The 21,665-nt window shown below is 50.9% G+C and overlaps 1 protein-coding gene across 4 annotated transcripts in view; it reads right to left on the bottom strand.

Annotated features, from left to right (window-relative positions):
- Positions 1–21,665, bottom strand: part of PRICKLE2 (prickle planar cell polarity protein 2) — a 99,518-nt gene that overhangs the window by 3,112 nt on the left and 74,741 nt on the right. For 3 of the 4 annotated variants that reach the window (XM_085072382.1, XM_085072384.1, XM_085072383.1), the window contains 5 exons: positions 16,333–16,446; positions 14,471–14,608; positions 13,632–13,835; positions 11,790–11,976; positions 8,622–9,485 (listed from right to left, as the gene is read on the bottom strand). In XM_085072382.1, coding sequence (XP_084928508.1) covers positions 8,622–9,485; positions 11,790–11,976; positions 13,632–13,835; positions 14,471–14,608; positions 16,333–16,446 — 1,507 coding nt within the window. Of the gene's footprint in view, positions 1–8,621; positions 9,486–11,789; positions 11,977–13,631; positions 13,836–14,470; positions 14,609–16,332; positions 16,447–16,656; positions 19,845–21,665 lie in introns of those variants that run through there. The other variant, XM_085072385.1, reaches the window with a different exon arrangement.

Raw genomic sequence — 21,665 nt, 5'->3', positions numbered from 1 at the left:
GGTTGTCACTATGTTGCACCTCACAGGTCCCCTGAATGACACCCATGGGGAACCCCAAGTTACAGTTGGGTTTCCCAGGAGGCAAGGAAATACTTGAGCCCCAGAGGGTGTGCTGGAGCTCCCTGTGAGCAGCAGGACAGTGGGAAGGTCAGGCTATCCCTGCAGATATGCAGGGAGCTGTGCACGGGCAGAGGAGCCAGAGACATGAGCTCCAGCTTGACTGGCTGCCCTGCTTGGGAAGGTGACCCACTGGGTCTCTCCAAGGTGCCAACCAGCCCTGAGCTCCTGCAAGCGGCTTTCCTTCAGTCCAGGAAGCCTTCACCTGGCAGCAGGGAAGAAGTGGGGTGTCTGCTTAGCACTTGCCTGTCAACAAACTCAACACACCCCACAGTGCCCTAGTCCTTGGCCTGTTTTATGGGCGTTCCCTGACTATTTTCTGACTATCTCCCTGTTGGCTTGACAACTGGCAGCAGTCAGTGGTTGCATTGCAAGCTCAGGACAAGATGTTGCGCAAGTTATTTCAAAGGAAATCCATTTCATCCCAAATCAAACGCAGAGTGTTTGCTTTGGCGCCCTTCTCCCCGTCCCTCTCTGACAACCTCCTGCTGCAGACCCAACGCAGAGAGCTGTGCACCATCAGCAGAATTTCCAACATGACACACAGCCTTTATGCAATCACCGAGAATTTATGACTTTGTAAATTAATTATGAAAAACAACAACCCAGCCCACAATTCAAGAATAAAGCTCCTTTTCCCTTAACAAAAGCTGCTTGCATTTCATCAAGAGCTCAGCTCCTTTGGCATTAGCTGCTGCTGCCAAACCTGAGCAAGAACAAGGGTTGCTGTCACTAACCCCATTCACGAGTTGCTTCAGGGTTTCCTTGGGCTCAGCCTTAAAAATATCAACAGATCCTGCAAAGCTGGACAAGGTTTTCCAAACCCTGCCCTCAGCAGCACCAGGGAGAGCTTTAGCCACTCCTTGCCCTCACATGGTTTGCTTTTGCTCCCTAAGTCCCAGTGCTGCAGACATTTCTGCCTGTTCCTTTGCTTTTCTGCTGTTAATGGGGATGTTTTTGGAGTTTATGATTACAGAGGAAGGCAAAGTGAATCCCTGAATGCCACAGGAAGACGGAAAGGCCAAGTTGAAAAGAAGGAAAAGCCATGTTTTGTTTTGAAAAGGTCACACTTTTCAAGTCAACTTCACGCCTTCTTTTTTTCCTCCCTAAGCAATGCTGGTTTTGAGTGAGCAAACCCAACCCTGGCCACTGGCCTCTGGAAAACGCCCTGGATGGGCTTCCTGTCCCCTCTACCACCTGCCCACCCACACTCCACACTCCCATTATGTTTCTCCTCCTCACTGGAGCTGCAATCTTCTGCCTTTGAACCCAGTGATGACATTTGTCACATCACGTACTGCTCTCCATGTCCCTCCTGTGCCACTGTGGAGGAGCCCAGCAGCCACTGGGGAGGGCAGAGCAACTTGGTAACATCAGCAAAGGCTTCCTGAAAAGCCAGAGCAACAGCATGACTGCCAGCAGAGCTGATCACAAGGAGAATCATGGCTGTTGACAGCCCAATGTGGCCTTAATCAGATCTGTCACACAATAGCTGACACCAAGGAAAATGAACCCTCAGTGACATTTATGCAGCCCTTCATTGAAGGAGACAGAGCAGCTCTGCAATAAGAACAAGCAACAGCAGTGCTGTGCAGAAATACAGCTACACCACCACAGGATGCTTCTGTGGCATCAACAGAATGATTTTGAGAGCATCATTAAAAAGGGGCCAACCTTGTCCCATTTACAGGGGTGTAGGGTGAGCTGGTGCTTGCAAAGAGGAGGGAACACATTATTCTCCAGGTCTGCTGGCTCCTGCAAGGAAAGTTTCAGCTTGGAGAAGAAGAAAACTCTTCCTTATGTAGTCACAGCAGAAGGTGACTGGGGGAGGCTCTGGCACTGGAGGGTTCCCCTGTCACCCAAAGGCAGCAGTGTGGCACACCCACATGCAGGGTGTCTCTGTGTTTCTGGTCCCACACTGCCCTGGATGGGGCAAAGGTGGCAACAACCCTCATCTCTGGAGATCATCTGCCATTCCAGAGCTACACCCATGCACGAGGCCCCATCTTCTGGAGTTACCAGTATTTATTTACAGCTGCTGCAGCTCCCTCCTAATGAAGTGTTTCATCTTCATTGCTAATAACCCAAGCTAATAGCACAGCTAATAACCCAAGAGTCTCAGTCTGGAAGAGCACATGAGGCAAGACCCCACCATGCAGCCCTGACTTTCTCCTAACAAAGAAACCTGAGAATCTGTTTCCCAAGGCCATCCAAGGGAGCAGGAGCCCTGCTCTGGCCTGTGGTGTGGGATGGTTCTTACCACATCACCAAGACCATTCCCAGGGTGCAAACCCATGAATAACATGCTGACCTCACCAAAATTTACCTCTGCACGATGCTCTGAGACACTGAGCACATCCACTGCTGGCTCCTCCAGAGACTCATGCACTGGAGAGGAGAGATGTCACCGCTGCCCCCAGCACAGTGCTGTGGCTGGTGGCCATCCTGGAGCCAGACTGGTGCCAGCATCACGGCACACGTGGACACAGCAGGTTTTTCTGCTGCTGCTCTCCACTGTGTGGGGCTGCCAGGCTCAATATTTCACCCTGGAGCCATGGAAACGTGCGCTTTTCCAATGAGCACAAGGGAAAGCTGCAGCTCGGCTGCAGGTGCTCAATATAGAACTGGAGCTGGCTGCAGCGCTGAGGAAACCAAGCAGGTTTCTGGTTAACATTCAGCTGCTAAGAACACACTGTACCACCCCTCTGAAGTCCTTCCCCACCCCTACTGAGAACCATGCTTATCCCATAAACACCGCCAAGGGAAATAACTCCCAAATAAGCAAAGCGACAGCACAAAGGTACCCCTCGTGAGCATCACCTCTACAGCCTTGCCACAACAAAGCATTTGGAGGCGCTTAAATCCCACTGTGTGCTTTGCTAAACCGGGGCTGCAAGTTGCATTAATTATGAATTATTAAAGCACTCGGCAAATGACAGCAGAGAGACCACAGAGAGCGCGTGGGCTGGGTGTGAGGCTGGGAATGGAGCCCCCCGTGAGGGGAAGCTGCTCACAGCCCCCAATAAATCAAACTCCCTGTGAAGCTGTGCTAACACGGGGCGAGCCAGCATCCCACTGCAGGAGAGCATCAGCCAGGGAATGCACAATGCCCTGACATAGGATACTGCAAACAAACAGGGCTGTGCTGACGCTTGATTCTTGCCTTTCCATTTATCACAGCAGACACACACACCTGTGCATCGCAGCCCTCACCACAGTGGTGCCTGCCAGCACCAAAACCCAGCACCCAGCCCTGGCAGACAGTGTTTAAATGCAGCTGCAGATGCACAGGAAGGGACAGCACGCCATTTCTTCTGTCCAGCCCCCTGTGCCAGAGCCTTCCCTCTCACACAGCGTCAGGCATCCTCACCACCCCTCAAACAGGGGTTATTTCAAGGTCAATCCCTAGAACTAAAAAGAAACTTAAGGAGAAACAGCCTGCACAGAGCTTTGTTTATAGCTCAGCCCTGTCTCACTTCTGAGTGACCTTGGGGCATGCAGAAACAAAGCAAAACTATAATGTAACTGGAAATCATAGAAAACAAACCATTTGGGGGAAGGCAGAGCCCCCATCAAGTGGTCACAGTCCCAACATCCTCCCAAGGTGTGCCCCCATGTGCAACCCATGGGTGTCTTGGGTATTTCCCACCCAATCAGTCCTGTCCAGCTTGGTGAATGAAGTCCCTACGTGGATGCTGCTTGGAAAAGGGTTGGATTTTAACCTAGAAGACACCCTACAGCTCCTTTATCAGCACTCCCATCTCCTGCACCCTCCCCAGCTGATGGCCAACAAGCCACCTTGGGGATGATGTGCTATTGCTGCCCCTGACAACATCTCCTTCCCGAAGTCCATTTCAGTTCTCCCTCTGGTTTGCATTACCCCACAGTGTCCATATGTGACACTGAAGGGGTGAAGACATGCATGAGGTTTGCCCCCGCAGCAGGCACACCAAACCTCCCACTGTTGAGTGGCAAAAGGCAAGTGAGGGGGAGAAGAAATGTTCCTGACAGTTTTACAGTGTTTTGGCATTGGGCCTTTGGGGTGGAAAACCTTTATCTTCACATCGGTTTCGAAATTATCTGGCTTGGATTAGGGAATGTTATACCTGTGTCTCGAAATTGCAAGAATTCCCCCCAGGGATCTCATCTTCCAACTTGGAAGCAGATTTGTGGTGGCTGTGTCTGGGAGAAAGAGAGTGATAAGAACATGGTGGGGAGCTGGGAGCCCCCTTTTTTCTTAGAAAAAGTCAGGAACAGCCAATGTGTCATTTTCTGCATTGCATAACTCAGCTGGAGCACTTGGGGCAGCCGCCCTCTCCAGCCTGGGGGAGAGAGGAGCACCCGTGGGATGCAGTGCTAGTGAGGCCATGGGGAGGGGGACCAGCATCCAGAGCCCTCACTGCCATCCCTGAGGGTGTTCAGGAGCTGCTGCCAATCCCCCAGGGCAGGAGAGGCTGGGTCAAATAATGTCTCTCCAGAAAATATAACCCTGGCCCTAAGCCAGGGCTTTTTCTTACCCTCACCTGCCCTGCAGCTTTGAGCTCCTCCTCAGGCAGAGGAAGAAAAGGGACTTGGAGACAGATGATGCTGTCAGGTCACTCTGCAGCTCTGACATGCAGGGATCAGCCCGGTTCTCTTTGCTTTCTGGTATATCACAGTTGTTCTCTAGTCCTGGAAAAACAAACTATTTGGGGCCTTTGGGCATCTCACAACACAGATGACAGGAGCAGTGTGCACCATACAAGTGAAATCACATTCCATCCTGTAACAGCTCCAGTTTAACAAATTTCTAAACTGGATTTATGCCTGTGACAGATGTGGTTGTTCCCCTCACCCAAACTCATTTTCTCAAGGAATCCTTAAAATCTGTTTCTCCTTTTGCATACAGCAGTGTCACCATTCAACGTGACTTCTACCTCCAAAGGGCTCCTGCTCTCTGCAAGCAGCACACAAAGAGACTGCTCCCAGAGAACAACATTTAGCCTGCAGGTACTTTCTTAAGTGGGCTATTTGACCAGCTGGCGTTTTGTGGAAATAACTGCTTGGAATCAGCAGAGATCAGCTCTTGATTTCTAATTCCACTGCCAGGCACATGCAGCAACTGCAAAACCTTTTTAGAAGGAAACACAAATACAGGGAGCAGGGCTGATGGACTGAGTATCTTCTGGGAAGTGATTAACCTCTGGCAGGATCAGGCTTCTCATCATGAGCAAAGCTTCCTGGACAAATTCCATCTTAGCATTGTCCTGGTTGCTTAATGCATGGAGCTACAAGGCAAACATTGCTACAGGATCCAGTTTTTTGTTCTTGTTACTGCCATTAAAAAGAAACCACCAAAAACCCCAAAAGTGGACAAAGGAAGCACAATATAGAAGATAATATGAAATAAAATCAACAAAAATGAGCTCTTTCTTGGAAAACAGGCTGAGAAATATTGTTTCCATTTTCCTTCTCCATCTAATGGCCATGCAATCCAGGACGAGGACACAGTCCCCAAGAAGCTGTAGCAGATTGGAGTCTGTTGTAGCCTTCAGTTGATGGCAGAATAGAGATTTTCAAACAGAGACATGGAAAGGAAGGAGAGATGCCCTCTACCAGCAGGAGACTCTGCCCTTTGCCAGCAGATGTGCTTAATCACACCAGCACTCATGGCAATTACAAAAGCACGAACCAGAGGACAGCAGAGACACTCCCTCCTAATTCAAACCCCCGACACAGAGCACAAGGAGGGTCACAGCCACCTCTGCCACTCCTGTGTCTGCTGGTGCACTGCTGCCCACGGTGACAGCAGAGCACAACCCAGCACTGTGAGAGCACGTGCCCAGGATTAACAGTGTCTCACCTCTTTACTAACCCAGGAGGAACTGGCTTTAAAGCGATTAAATAGAGCCTTTTGGTAAGGTAGAAACCTGGGGTCTTGCAGGAGATTGGGGTCACGTAGATCTTGACCCACACAATGGCTGACCCTGAAATATTACAGGGAACAACATCTGCTCACGGCAGGCAGCCTTCCGGCCGAAGGACAGGGATTACTGCTGCACAGCCCCACAGAATGAGTTATCTGCATTACTGACTGTCTCCGGCTAATTAGTAGTTAAGTCGTAATAGAAACATCACAGCAAAATCTGCTGCCAGGGAGGTACCAGCTTTTAACATGTGCTCTGCAGGTCAGGGACTGTTTGCCCTTCAGCTCCCTATAAAAAACAGAATGTTTTAGCAACGCCATAAAACCTTAGATGGATGCAGTATTAATTATTTCACTTTATAAGGTGGAGAAACCGTGCAGCATCGGTAGCTCAAAGGGATTTATGTATGTGGATGCCTGGGAGCTTCTGGCAAAGCAGAACTGGAGGATGCAGGGTGGAGGACATTGGGTGAGCCAGACCCCTGGGCTGTGTTTGGGGGACCTCTGTGGGGAGCTTGCTGGGCAGCTTGCTCAGCCACAGCAGGGAGTGCAGGGATGGGAAAAGCCAGGCAGCAGGGTGCTGTGCCCTGACATCACCTGCCCAAAAACCTGCTCTCTCACAGACCTCCTCCAGGTCACCAAATCTCCCTGTCCTCAAAACACAGCCAGTTAAATGGGATGATAATTGTGTCCTCTGTAATTGCAGACATGGCCCTGGGGGAGCTGCCTGTTGCTGCTGCAGTGCCCCCAGCTCAGCTGAGCCAGCTCCCAGAGCAAGGAAAATTATTAGAACCTTGCACATTAATAAAAATGTTATCACCTCGCTCTGCAGAGGAAAGGTGAACACTCACTGCAAGCCCCATCACGCTGAGCATCTGCTCCAGAAAGCAGGAAAGCAGAGAGCCTTTAAGGCAGGCACTGCCCCTAAGGAAACTCAGACTCTGGCTCCATATGGAGGATGGATGCCTTTGGGAGGTCTCCCTCCCAGCATTTTTAACAGGGTTTTTTAAAATGAAAGGCAGAATGATTTTTACTTTAATACGAAGGCCTTGCCACGTTTTCTGTCTCTTGACCTATATCCCCAATAATCTGTTACACTTCAGCTCCAAAGCATGCAACAACCCCTCCACTGCTCAGGGATTGCTCATCCAAGCTTGGTGTTGCTCAAGACTCTTTGTACTGATGGGGTTTACACAACACAAGTTTTCAGGAACACAAGAGGCTTTGGAAATGTGGAGCTCTGCTTAAGGAAACCCTGTTTTGGAGAGCAATTCCCAACTCCCTCGCCATTTCACATCTACTTCTCCTTTGTGTATATCTGAGGCTGTTTAAGCAAAACTCTTCCCAGCTCATTAGCTTCTCCTCTCCCCCGTTTTTCCACTTGCTGGACAGGGAGATCCCGGTTAAAACAGATCATTTCACATCTTGGCACGGGGCTGGCAACTTCCCAAAACAAACACACCAAACCCGGGGCGCGGGTGAGGAGGCACAGGCGTAGCAGAGCAAACCTGTCCATCCAGGCAGGGCAGAGCCCAGAACTCAGGTTCAGGGGGGCTCAGCTCTCTCTGGGCTCAGCAATCCTCACCCCCCAGTGCCAGCATGCTGTGGGGGATCCTCAGGACTGGGTACAAACATCCCACAGGCCACTCCCTGCCCGATACAAGACAGAAGGGCTCCATTATGCAGGGGCTGAGACACAGGACCTGCCCAAATCCAAGCAATGCTTGGCTGGAACAGAGAAAAGCCAGGGGAGCCACAAAGAAAAAGCAAGGCAGTTTCTCTGGTGAGCAAACCAGGCTCAGTATTCTCTTTTCCGAGAAGTTTTGTGCTGAGGGACTCGGCAGCAAAGACAGCTGTGGTGGGTGAGTGGAGCAATGAGGGCTGCAGGAAGGACAGAGCCTGCCCAGTGCCAGCTGCCCTGAGCCCCACACACACATGTCTGTGCATGCACACCCATCCCCACGGCCACGGGTGAAACCCAAACATGTTTGGGGTGAGAGGGCTGAGAAATATGACCCTGGGATGTGCTCGTGAGAAACGAGCTCAGCCTGATGGGACAAGCATCTTGCCTGGCTTTTCCCTGCAGTTTCCACCAAGGCGTTGGGGAAGAGGAATTAAAGAGCTGTGCACAGAGGGGGAGGAATTTCTTTTAGCTAGTCATGTGCTTGAGAACTGCATAACATTCAAAAAGGGGTTAACTGGGCCTATTTCAAAGCATTTAAAAATATTTTTAGCCTGCAAGGGCAGCTGACAGCAGTCCTTCAAGAGCTGAAGGCTGGAATCTGCCTCTGCGTTAGCAGCTGGCCTTGATTTTCCCCTACTCTTCACAAAAGGGAGGATTAAAGAGCTTGAAAACATTTGTTTTGAGCTGCACAGAAAGGCCAGCCATCTATAAAGCCCTGCATTTGGTAAACAAGCAAGCAGAGGGAAAGGGATTGCCAGGCTCATCAGGACCAGGTAGACAAGCCTGTGTCACCAAGCGGTGGTCCCCAAGCTGTTGGTCACCCTCATATTGGGAAGACACCAGAACACAAGGGACTCAATTGCATGGAGGGTGTGCTGGGGTGGTCTCAGGGTGGCAGGAGCAGGGGTGCCATACCTGTAGCGTTGGAGAGCGCGAGGGACTCCATGGAGCCCCGGGGAGTCTGCTCGGTGGGCGTCAGGTCCTCTGAGAACTTGAGGGCATTGATGGGGTGACGGGTGCGGCACTGCGGCGTCGGCATCCCACCCTCCTCTTCCTCTTCGTACTTGGGGACTTTGAGACTTCCTCTGGTCTCGGGGAAGCTCTGGTTGGACATGTCACTGTAGCTCTCCTGCGAGCGGAGCCTCCCCGAGTAGTAGTCCTCTCTGCAGTCCTGGATGAAGCTGCCACCATGGCTCTTCATGGCCAGTGAGGAGCTCCTCTTTTGGTTGCTGAAATGTTTTGCCCATAAATCCGACTGTGAGCTCGGGACCTGGGTGGGGTTATAGGATGTTCTTATGTTGCACTGGCTGAGAAGCTGCAAGGGGGTTTGGGACTGGCTTTGCTCCATCTTGCCCCCATAGTGGTAGAGCTCGTCCCGGCTCCTCCACAAGTGGTCCCTGTTGAGGCTGGGTGTCTGGCTGGCCAGGCTCAGCAGATCCATCTGCAGGGACAGAGGGTCCACGTCGGTGGAGAGGCGGTTGGAGGTGACCTGCAGCTGGTTGCAGGGGCTGCGTGCCCCCTCCTCGCCTTTGCCCTTGTTCTTGCCGATCTTGGCGCTGCGGCGCGATTCCTTGGCTCGCGCGCTCTGGAAAGCCGAGTCGGAGGAGTCGGAGCCGTTGGGGTCATCACCAATGCTGCAGGCCCTGGAGCAGAAGATCTGCCCCTGCTTGGGCAGGAAGGGCCGTCCCAGCAGGGACTTCTTGCACTGGGCGCAGCAGAAGCAGGTCTCAGTGGCGTGCCAGTGCTGGCCGTCGTATGTCATCTGGCCCTGGTCGATGCCTGGAGGGGGAAGAGGCACAGTGTCAGGGTCATCTAACACTGCACTCAACACCTGCATCAAAGCCAGGCTGGATGGGCTTTGGGGCAATCTGGTCTAGTGGAAAGTGGCCCTGCTCATGGTGGGGGGTTGGAATGAGATGACCTTTAAGGTCCCTTCCAACCCAAACCATCCTATGGCTTTATGATCCCCTATGAGTGACATGCACTCAGCCTTGCTCTGGGAAAGCCCTTTTTCAGGGTTTTTCTGATGCATGAAGTTGATCCCCTTTTTAATTCTTCCCAATTCTAATTCCAGGCCTTTGCTTGGGAGTTACTCAGTGTTGGGAAAGGCAGCAGAACCATGCCTCAGGCTATTTTGTATTAAATGGGGATATTTCCGATCATAAAGCAAAGGAATGCAAGAAGTTCTCCATAAAATCCTTGAAGTAAAAGCAATAATATGCTGCCCATTAAAAAAAAAAAAAGCCTCCAACTGAACCATAATGAGGAATTTGTGCTGCCTTGGTTAAGCATGTAACAGACCAGATGACATCCCTGTCCCCTGCTACTACTGTGGTCCCATCCTAACTTTATTTTGGCTTCTGGGGCCGCTTCTCCAGAAGACCCTGGAAAGAGCTGGCCCTGGGGTTGAGCACACACCCTTGCCTTGCACCCAGCCACATTTCCTGGGCTGCTTCACCAGCCCCCCTTGGGTTCAGTAAAGGAACTGACGCAGACAGTCTGTCCCTCACCAGCCAAACCCCAGGGAGCAACGTCTGCACAGTGCTCTCAGTCAGAGCCGCGAGCAAAGCTCCTGAGGTTTCAATTATAACGTTTGCACACTTGTTTAAGCTGCTGCTCCTGGCCAAAGCCCTTGTTGCCTGAGAAACTGCCACGCACAGTGTGGGCTGGCCAGCACAACGGGTGCTGCACCCCACATGTGCACAGCACGTGCCTGCACACCCACTGTGGGGCCAAGTGCTGCCAGGTAACTTATAAATGAACACTATGTTAATGGTCTGTTTTATTCCAAGCTAAATTAGGTTTAGTATAATCGGTTTTCTCCTCCTCTTACAGTGAGCAAAATGCTTTTATACATGCAGATGGGAGTGCTACACTTGTGGGCAAAAGAGAGACAAGATGGTGGGTGGGATTTTATCGGCTCCTTTTCAACTGCCCAAAGCCATCTTGCAGAGGAAGGAGTGCAGCCTCTTCACTCCATCCTCACCCACCCAACCCGAGCCTCACCAGGTTTAATCACATGCTTACCCCCTGATTTATGTGGCTCGTAGGCACAGCGCTCAGTTCACTACTATGAGCAACTTGCAGCAAGATGGTTGCAGTTTGTCCTTTGCTAGAAATGTGCAAATATGCACCAAACCAGACATTTTACCCTGAAAACCTGACAGCCAGCAGGCTCCAGCCGGCCAGTTGGAGTGAAGGACAGCAGATGGGGGAAGCACAAGAGAAGGGACTGTGCAAGAAGCATTAACAGCTGCTTCTTCACTGTTCTGCAGCTGAGCTTTTGGGAAGGATGTGCTGCAGGTCACAGCAGACGCATCCTCCAAGTGCTTCACTGAAACCCTGAATTTCCCCTCCCTGTGCCATCTGGCTGCTGCACAAGAGCAAATGGTTGGGTTTTTTTTCTTTCCCTGCAGCCTATGAAATATTTGAACACGTGAGCTCACCTCCATGGACAAAGGAATGGCTGCCTGTGCACTCATGGTGCTCAGCCAAGTGGCAAAGGGGGTTGGGGAGAGCAGCAAGGTGCTTCCCAGCCCACCCAGCTAGCCCCCTGAATGAAGTGTATTTTAAATCACTGTTCTAGAAACATGAATTTACCCTGATGCATTATTTCCTTCTGTCTGAGAACATCTATCTGCAAGTTGATTAAAAAAGACCCAGAAACAATAATGATGCCTAATGAACAAGCATCTTTTCTGACAGTAGCTCATCAAATCATGTGATCCTTTGGCAAGCTTGGATGGGAAAAATCTGAGTCAAAGAGCCAGGCTGTTTACAGAAAAATGAGATTTAAAGGAAAAAAAATGTGCCAGAGGAATTTTATCATGCCAGAGAAAGCTTTCACTAGCTGCCATTCCTCCTGAGGTTGCCCTCTGATAACCCTCCCCTCTCTGACTACAAAGGGGATAAACAGTGGTTTAACCAAACAAATCACCACGTTACCTCCTCAGTGGGATGGGACAGAGGTGTAAGCACATTTGGTTGCCCCAGCCCCACAGTGTTGCCAAGGACTCAATGCAGCAGCCCTTGCCAGCAGCAAGCTCCCCAGCAGGGCCGTGCCCGCTGCCCTCCTGCACGTACCGATGTGCTGGGCGCAGGTGTCGCAGTACTCGGCGTACAGGGACTCGAAGCAGCTGCAGCAGTAGGGCCTCCCATCCTTCATGATGTAGCGCTGCCCCCCCAGCACTGTCTCACACTCAAAGCAGCAGAAATGCTTCATGTGCCAGTGCCGCCCTTCGGCCTCGGTGCACTCGTCGGCAAAAATGATCTGGGGGAAGAAACACGAGCGTGGAGCAGAGTTGATCAGAAAGGAGACCTAGGATGTGGACACCAACCTTTGTGTCTTCTGTCCCTGCGTGGCAGCTGTGCCCCTTTGTTCATGCAACCTCCAAATTTTACAGCCAACTCCCCCCAGTCCTGCTTGGGAAACTCCCATGGTTTGGTTTGTGGCAGGGCACCCATCATTTATCAGGAAAATCCATTAAAATGCAAATTCCTCAGGAGCGTGTTAGTGCCCAGACTACAAAGTGTTAAGGCAGAGCTGCAGTAATGTGCTCGTAAGCTCATCCATCAACTGGAGAGGTCGATCAGGGTAATAAACACACTTATATACAACCTATCGATCTGGTGGACTTCAGAAGAACAGAGCAGCCACTTACTGGAACACATTTACCCATCTCTGAAACAGGGACCTGAGTACAAAGGCTGAGCAGAAACACAAGGAGAAGTGGCAGCTCTCTGGGGGGAGAGAACATGGAGCTACCTGGCTCCTCACCTTGCTTCTACCCCAGCCTGGGTGCTTATAAAGGTGATTGCAGTCTTTATACCTTGGAGAAACTGAGGCACAGAGTGCTGTTAAGGATGGGCTGATGAAGCAGCCATCTAAAATGTTTTCAGCAGATGCTTTCTTGCTGTCTTTTCTTCCCATTCCCACCCCATTTCAGCTCCCAAAGCTAAGCCAAGGGAACCAGCAGCCCCATATCTGCTCCCTGGTTCTCTGCCCTGGCACAGGGTACACCCAAAGCTTTTCCCCTGCAGCTCCCCCTACCACTGAATTATTGTTTCTCACAATTAGCACTTGATGTTTTAGGGGGAGAAAAGCATGCTGAAGGAGCTGAATGAAGACTTAAATGAGAATTTGCAGGGATAAAAGTACATGAAAAGAATTACTCAGCCGAAGCCACAAAGAAATAGAGGCAGTTGAATGGTTAGGGGTTGTTTTCTACTGGTAATGCTACAAATTTAATTGGACACATACATCAATGCTCTTCATATTTGAAGTGCATATAGCCTTGGATATTTACTATTACACGCTTGCAAAGATGGGACGTGGTATTTTATAGTACATACAGTTTTCCACACTGTGGTTTTCATAACTTTAAAAAGCAGAGCAATTTCCTTCACCAGCCTTTTAAACAGAGATTGACACTTGAGAAGTGCTCAGAGGCGACTCTGTACGGTTCTCTATATTGGTTTTGTATTCTATTTGTTCAGCTTCCTACAGCCTGTTAATCGCTTCTCTCAAAGCCTATTTCAGCTCCGCATGTACTCAGACACGACCAACTTGTAAGAAACACAGCACTCATCCCACCAGGGGCTTCTGGGGGAATGGAAAAGAAGGGAAGATCACCACACCCTGCTGCGCTAAAATCACACAGCATGGGGGTTGTGCTTCTACCGGAAACACTCCTGGAACCCCCAGCTCCTGCTTCCTGAGTGCAGATGAGGTCCCAGCTCAGAAGATTTCTAGACACACTGCGACTAAGAATACCTGAAACCTCAGGAAAAGCTTGCTTGACCCCTTGGCAGAGCCAAGCTATCAGATTTTAGTCATGAAGAAGTCAGGGATGGAGGGGAAATGCCACCCAACACTCTTGTGCCACCCCAACGGACAGCAGCACTTGTGCAAATGCTGGCTCTTACCTCGTCACACGCGGCGCAGCGGGGCTTGAGGCACTCGGCATGGTGCCTGCCACAGTAGATCTTCCCATCCTGGTAGAAGTAGATCAGGTCGACCAGCAGCTCATTGCAGACGCTGCAGATGAAGCAGGGAGGGTGCCAGCAGACGCCGTGTCCCGCTCGCGAGGCGAACACAGCCATGTCCCCTCCATTGATCTGGCCGCCGCACTGTTGGAAAAACCAGGGATTAACGGGGTGTGGGGGAACCCACTGCCACCCCTCACCAACCAGCTGCTCTCACAACCACTCCCCTGCACAATGCCAGCAGCTGAAGTGACAACTCCATGTCAAGTATCTTGAAATGTGCCCTGACAGACCCCAGCGTTTGCACCTGGAGGGGTCATGGGCAGGAGCTTGTCCTGTGAACTTCATTATATCACAGAATGATGTGAGCTGGAAGGGACCTGAAGATCATCTAGTTCCACCCCTCCGCCATGGGCAGGGACACCTTCCACTAGACCAGGCTCCTCATCCAACCTGGCTTTGAACATTTCCACGGATGGGGCAGCCACAATCACCCGGAGTAACTCGTGCCAGTGCCTCACCACCCTCACAGTGAATGTAATATCTAATCTAAACATGCCCTCTGTAAGTTCGAAGCCATTCCCTCTATCACTATAAGCCCTTGTAAAAGTCATACTCCAGCTCTCTTGTAGCCCCTATAGCTACTGAAAAGGTCTCTAAAGGTCTCCCTGGAGCCTTCTCTTCTCCAGGGTGAACAGTCCCAACTCTCTCAGCCTGTCTTCTTAGGAGAGATGCTTCACTTGGGTAATGCAGGTACCAGTTCATCAGCCACTACCCACCTGCTCACAGATGGCTCCTGTCATGGTTACAGGGAATGGCCGAACATTGCCTCTCCCTAAATTTTCCCTCTTCCTCTGGTTGCTGAAGAGTTTGAGCTCCCTCTTCTCCTCCTCATCCAATGAGTTGCAATAGCGAACCTAAAAAACACAAGTGGATGCTCAGTGCTTGGGGCGTCTCTGGCTAGCGAGGTGCAGTCCCACAGGCCCTGAAAACCTCTGCATAGGGGTTCTGAAAACAAACCCTGCCCTTGGCTTGGGGGAGGCTGGAGAAATGCAGGTGTCTGGAATTCAGTATTCTGGGGTTTGGTCAGAATTTCAAAAGATGGACATGAGAAGAAAAGGCAGGAGGAAGATTGCTCTTTGGCTCCTCGATTTGTAGAAAAGTCTGAAAAGTTGGGTTCTCAGAGTCCCACCCAGACCAGCAATTGGACTGATGGTTTTCCTGCTTTCTCCATTAGCCTCCTATGGCAGAGGTCTTCATGATATTCCAGTGGCATTCCTAGAGCACAGATCCTTTCCCCTGCATAAATGACAGTTCCAGTGATTTGTGAACTATTCTAGCGCAGGGTCAAGCCTGCGCATTTGCAAAACTTCTGCACTGGAATGCAATAAGGAAATAAAATAAAAGGATATAAACAATGAATGATGCAATTTCCCCGAAGCTTATAAAACTCTGAGGTTTTCCTGGCTATTTCCATCCTGCAGGCTTAGCTCTTGGCTGGTTGCATTTCAATGAGGAATACAACTGAAGAGCCAGGGAGGTCAAATGTAGCACCAGCACCCAATCCACCCTCCGTTATTTGGAGAGAGAAGACTCATGAAGCCAAGCAGGGTTATTTCACATGAGCAACCAACACACCTTAAATGTTCAAAGGAGCAAAACTGAGCATGAAGGGAAACTGGATGCAAAATCTGCCAATTTGCAGAAAATACAGACTCATGCGTCCAACTTGCAGCAACACAGGCTGCACTAGCAGCATTTGTGTACATTTATTCTTATGCTTTTTGGCTGTCAGAGGCTGTGGGTTTCCAGCAGCTGCCAGGGAAGCAGCAGGCAAGTTGGGGCCCAAAGGGTATGGGAAGAAGCCCCTTCCTTGTGCCTGGAGCTCCCCCCATGCTGACAGTGCTGTGCCCATGGCACACAGCCACACGCAGGCAAACTTGTTAAAATCTGACTGAGATCAAACAAGTTACCTACATGTATTTTCCAGAGCGGCTTCTTCAGAAAGTAGCATGAAAACAATTCTTTTTGTTTACACAGGGAAATTTTGTGGGTTACCAGAACCCAGTGTTCTCACTGGTGAGATCAGGCTGTCAAAGACCAGACCCTTTTTGCTGCCTCACATCATTCTTGTGAGACGCAAGAAGGTTTATTTTGCTCTGACTGGTTTTGACTCAACCTGCGGCTTGCCAGGCTCTCCCAGCTCATGAGGCTCAGCCCAAGTGAAGCCCCTCCTCAGCACACTCACTCCCACTCCCAAGGCGAGTTGGAAGCACCACATGGGAAAAGGCTTTTGCAACTTTGGATCTGTCTCTAGATAATCTTAACAGCATTCCAAGCCACTTTTAACAGAGCCTTGGGCTCCAACGGGCTGAGAAAATGCTTTTATTTCAGACCACTGCAGAATGATGTTTTAAAAAATTTTAACTTTGGAAACAAACAACTCCCCACCTCCAACAATCAAAGCAGGGAGCAAATAGAGCAACTGAAAAAGCAACATGACCAAAATTCAAGTAAATTCCCCTGAAAAGCAAAAGGAGTTGAGAAAGGTAAGCCACGCTTCCACGAGCAACCCCAGGAGGAGCATCCACTCCCCACCCGCAGCCCTGCTGATGTCCAAGGACATTTTTTGGATACTGACCTCATTGTCATGTGGTGGCAGCTGGTGAAGAAGTTGCTTTATGCGAGACTTTTCTCCCGGGCTGTTGACATAGGGAACCTTGTCCTCAGGCAGGCAGCTGTAGTACTGGTGCACCTACGGAGCAAGAGAGGGGACTGCTGCAGTGGGGTTCCGTGGCCAAGCCCATGTCCCCATGCCCGGCCAGCAGCCACCCCCTGAGGCAGCAAGCACTGGGTCTTCCCAAAGACTCTGAGCAGGCAAAAACAGCCTGGAGCCGCTTCAGGTTTGCTGTCTTTTGTCCTCCGAGGAAGAGGGGTGGCAGCCCCGGCGCGGTGGGCGCGTTACCGTTTGCTCGGTCAGCCTCCATAGCGTGAGCATTGCGCCGGCTGCGGGGATGTGTCGGCACCTGCCTCGGCAGGGAGGTTAAAAAGGCTGTACCCCGGCAGTCTCCGTGTTGCCGGCTATCTCAGCCTCCACCTCCATCAAACCCCTCGGGGCTTTTTTCTGCAGCAATTTGTGGAAATAAACAGCAGATAAAATCTGTTGGAAGGCTTAGTTTTTCTCTTTCGTCTCAGAGCGTGTAATTAAAATCAGCTATTAAAAAGGCAGGGGAACGGCGTGCCCGGTGCTGGGAGCGCAGTGCAGCCCGGAGAGGAAGCACACCCTGAACCCCAGCGTCTCTCCTCCGACTGCCACACCTGGGATGTGCACTCGAGGGCCGGGCCAGCACCGGGAGGGACTCGCTGGCTGAAGATCTGCTCTGAAATGGCTCCGGTGATGGTGAATGGCTTGGGAAGAACCAGGAGAAGGTAAAGGCAGGGGAAAGCTCAGCTGGGGTTGGGATTCTCTGCAGCCCCAGATGCCTCCGGATGCTTGGGCAGGAGCAGAAGGCTGGCTAGCTTCCTTAAATCTGCTCTTGGCTAGAGAGATGCAGGCTGTTCTCCCAGTGTGTACAGCTTTCTGCCTTTGCCATGGTGGGATTAGCCCCGAGATGCTCCCTCAGCTCTCAGCAATTCATTTTGGAGTGGCTGCACTGCCTGCAGCTTTCACAGGGCTTTTCCCAAATGACACTTCCTTTGCAGCGGCTTCTGAGCAGCTTTTTCCCCTCACTGTATGCTTTGGACTTTGGCCTAGAAAGCACCACCTGGGCCAACTCTCTCCAGAGAATCCCTCCCTGCCTGCACAGCCCCACAGCATCTGTGGATGACAAGCTGCTGTGGGTCACTGGGAGAGTTGGGGACACAGGCTGGTCACACAGGGCTGGCTGGCAGGGGAGCTCACCCACGGGCTTGAAGGCTGATGGGGCTGGCTCATACACTGTTAACTTCTACAGGAAGAAATACCATTTTATTCCAGAATAACTATCCAAACCTAGCTTTATTCAGGAATAATAGCTCTGTATTCATCTCACTCCCTGCTCTCATTCAGAACTACCTGCAAGCAAGAGCTGCTCCAGTGATTTTCTCAATTTATGGTTCCTCCCCAAACCGATGTCACCATCCACCTTTCCCCATCATCAGGTTTTCCAGAAAGGGAGATTTTTAGCAGATTTCTACACACAGCTCCACAGTGCTGATGACAAGGGAACTGCTCATGTCACAAAGCCGAGGAACATGCTGAGCATATGCCACTGCAAAATCCTAAATTTGTTTTGCTAAGGCACAGCAGAAACAGACCCACCAGCTATGGAAACTGTCAAAGAAAGAACGGCTGCAAAGTATTTTGTTATGTTAAAAAGAAAACAAACTACGTACATTAGAATACTTACTTTGCATTTATAGAGCATCCTTCATCCAGAGACATCAAAGCACATTAAAAACACTAAAATTCTTATGACATGCTACACAAGATGGCAAATATACACACTGCAAAGGACCAACTGCAGCATCACGACGTTAAATGAGCTCCCTGAGTTCATGCAGCAAGTCTGTAGCAGAATTTGCAGTTGAAAATCTCCCAGCGATGCCCCAGCTGCCACACCATACTCCTTCCTGGCTGCCAGGCTTCCACACTGCCACACTGTGCTGCCTGGCCGGCACAAACTCCTGCTGGCTTCTCCTGCCAAATTCCCCACGTGCAGACAAGGCTGCTTACTGTGCCCTGCTCTCGCATTGGTTAGCTCGTGTTTTGATTTCTTGCAATGAAGTTTCTTTGCCCACCCAGTCCTTGAAGTTGGTGGAGACCATAAATTACTCTTTTTCTGAAGAGCCGCCAAATTCCTAAAGCAAGGAGGCCCAGGACGCTCACCCTGGGCAAAAAGCAAGGATGGGAGTTCTTCCTTCAGCTGCCTGGGTGCTGCCTTCCCAGAGCCCAATCCAGCAGGACCTACGTGCCCAGCTCTGCTGCTTCCGCTGGGAAGTTTTCCATTCAGTCCCAGCAGGTCTGCAGGAACTGGTTCCCATCACACCAGCAACATAGCTTGGCAGGGATGGGCAATTTGGTTTGAGAAACAAAACAAAATAAACACAACAGGCTCCAACCTGTGTTCTGTTGCCTGAAATAACCTGAAAGGGTTTGCTTTGGATCCACATCAGCCAAGGAGACCTTCTGCAGGGGTGCTCATGGAAAGGATGGAGCAGGGGCAGCTGCCAGTCCTTGTCCAGTGCCTGTGGAACATCTCGTGGGGCGAAAATCCTTACACCTGCCAATGGCTTCCTCCAGCCACCATCCCCTCCTGGGGAAAAACCTGAACCAGAGGGATGCACAGATCCTTTCACCTAGCACATCACTCCTAGCCCAAGAGTGGCAGATGCTCTTCATCCAGAGGGCAGACGAAGAGCAGAAGGACACTCCTTGTCCAGGCTGACATGAAGCCAGGCTTGTGCATATAACACTCTCTCACCCGCCACCCATTCCCATGGCATGAACCCAGCCCCCTGGATGGGAGATCCAACATAGGGAGGGACAGGGTCACAGGCTGACAGTGTCCTTGCCTCTGTGCTCAGCTGGCTGCCGACAGCATTTCTGACTCAGCATGGGAGCAGCTGGTCTGGCAGAGGCCTGTGTGATGCTCAAAAATAAAGAGGGAAAAGGGGATTCTTAAATCAATCTGGCTTTTCAGGGAACAAGCCTGCGGAAAATGTTAACTTGCTGGAAAACTAGAACTGCTCAGTCTGCACTTTGTTTTTGTACAAAAGGTCACTGTTTTATACTAAAGTAACTCCTCCTCCATCCAGCTCTAGGTCACAGCACACACAAGCTGGTGAGGCTTGCAGGGCTAGGGCTAGACCCCCCACGTGCTCCTCACTGCCCTTACAGGCTCTGCAACATGAGTTGCACCCAGATAAGGATAACAGTGCAGGCAATGACCCTGCAGAGATAACATTTCCCCTTTAAACCATGCAGTATCTGTAGCTGTTTTATTATTAAATACTTCTGCTGTACAACACAGCAGCTCTGCATCCTCCTACTTCCCCTCGCAACAGATCTGCTCTGCCCAGATTATCCCAACAAGCATCACTAACACACGAGAGCCACTTGTGGGGCTGGGCTAGTTTTCATCCTCAGCTTCCCCACTTGTCCCCACACCTAGATGAGAGAAACCCCAGAGGAATCTGGAAAACATCAGTGAAAACAAGGCTTCAGACAGCATCAGGAGGTCACAGATCCCACGGGGATGATCTGGCCAGTGCACTGGACACAGGGCCAGCTGTGAGTGCTGGGTGCCACGGGATACTGGCCAGCTGGACAAGCCCCACCCTGCCCCAGGGAGGTCCCACTTGGACAGGCTCCGTGCAGCCAGAACCTGGCACAGCAGAGATCCATCTTCCCAGAGTGTTGTTCTCACCTTCAAACAGAGAACGTCCAAACACCAAGTTTTGCTAACAAAAGCTGATAGACATTTTGGAAATTAACAGCTGCTTGATGCTAAAAGGGATGGGGAAGTGAGGGGATGTAGAAATTAAAAAAAGAAATAAACCAGGAGAAAGGAAAGAACATAATGTAAAAACAGGGTAGGAAAAACCCTTTAAACTGGAGCCAACTTTATTCAAAGGCACTGAGGAAAGTAATTACATTAGTTTACAAATGCCTTTGTGTTCTGTGGTCTTCTTACGTTTGGGGTATGTTTCCAGTTTAATTTTGACAGTTTACAAACCTACCCTGGCCCTGCTAAATAAAGGCAGGACTGCAGCTTGTCCTGGTGGTCCCAGGGTGACCAAAGACAAAACCCACATGAGCATATCTGTGAGCGAAGTCTTACACCTCCTAGAAGGGAAAGTTTGCAAACATCCTGTAAATCCAAGCTATTGATGAAGGATCTCTTTGATCAATGAATTAAAGGAGGTGGAGGGGAAATATCATGTTTCTTACGCCACGAATTGCTGTTGGGTAGTAGCATTTGGTTGTACTCGCCCTGAGCACAACACCCCTTCCTACAGCACCCACCAAACCGGGCTGTTTGGGATGACTGTACGGCTGGGATGGACTACAAAGGAGCACGCGGTGTCCTGGCACGGGTGCCGACTTGCTCAGCCCTCACAGCTCCGCCACAGCCAGCTGGGCAATCCCGCCTGGCTCTCATGAAACCAAACAAACTGCAAAGCCATCTGCAAGGCTTCTGCAAAGAGCCCTGCCAGGGCAGGACGTGCTGGCTAGTGTGCAGGAGGGTGCCTGAACGTGGGGCTGTCCCCAGAAAGGGAACCTTGGTGAGTCAGCCACCGCTCAGGCACAGTGCAGTACATCATCCCACAGTGGAGTCTGTTCAAAATGCAGGCACAGCAGCACTTCCCAGTGTCCTCCCCATGCCCAGGACAGCATCATTTCCCCTGGGAACACGCCACAGCCCTGGCAGCCCATTCCACGACAAGCAGGGATGTCCTGTGGCATCACAGGGAGCTGTTTGCACACTGCTATGTGTGTGCTCAGCCGTGGCCCCTTCTCCTGGCTCACTGCTGCGTGCAAACTCCCACGGGACTTGGCTGCTGCGGGAAGAAGGCAGCCAGTGGCTCTGACAAGCCTGTGCTGGCCCGGGCGAGCAGGGCTGCTCCTGTGGCTTGCCTGCTCCTCCCCAGTGCCGGCTTCTGAACAGCACACGTCAGGCTTTAATGATCCTTTACTCTTGGCAATTAAAATTGACAGAGAAACAAACCTGATGCTTTTGTGTGTCTCCCATTCCTGCTGGCCTCCCTTGGAAAAGCAAGGGGAAAAAAAATCCCAAACAAACCACACACAAATAACTTTCCCAGTATGTCTGTGAAACGTTGCAAGCACTCGTACACGTCGACTCACACACAAGCTCCACAGATGACAGCACGTGTGAGCCTGGAAAACGGGTTCAGTGTGCTTTGGCCCCAGTCTGGAACGTCCTCCTTTTCCAAGGCCATTAGGATACAAAGCACTTATTTATTTTTTGA

Source organism: Lichenostomus cassidix, chromosome 12 (genome assembly GCF_008360975.1).
Source record: "Lichenostomus cassidix isolate B80296 chromosome 12, HeHo_3.0, whole genome shotgun sequence".
NCBI lineage: Eukaryota > Metazoa > Chordata > Aves > Passeriformes > Meliphagidae > Lichenostomus > Lichenostomus cassidix.
This window is presented reverse-complemented; position numbering and strand designations above follow the sequence as displayed.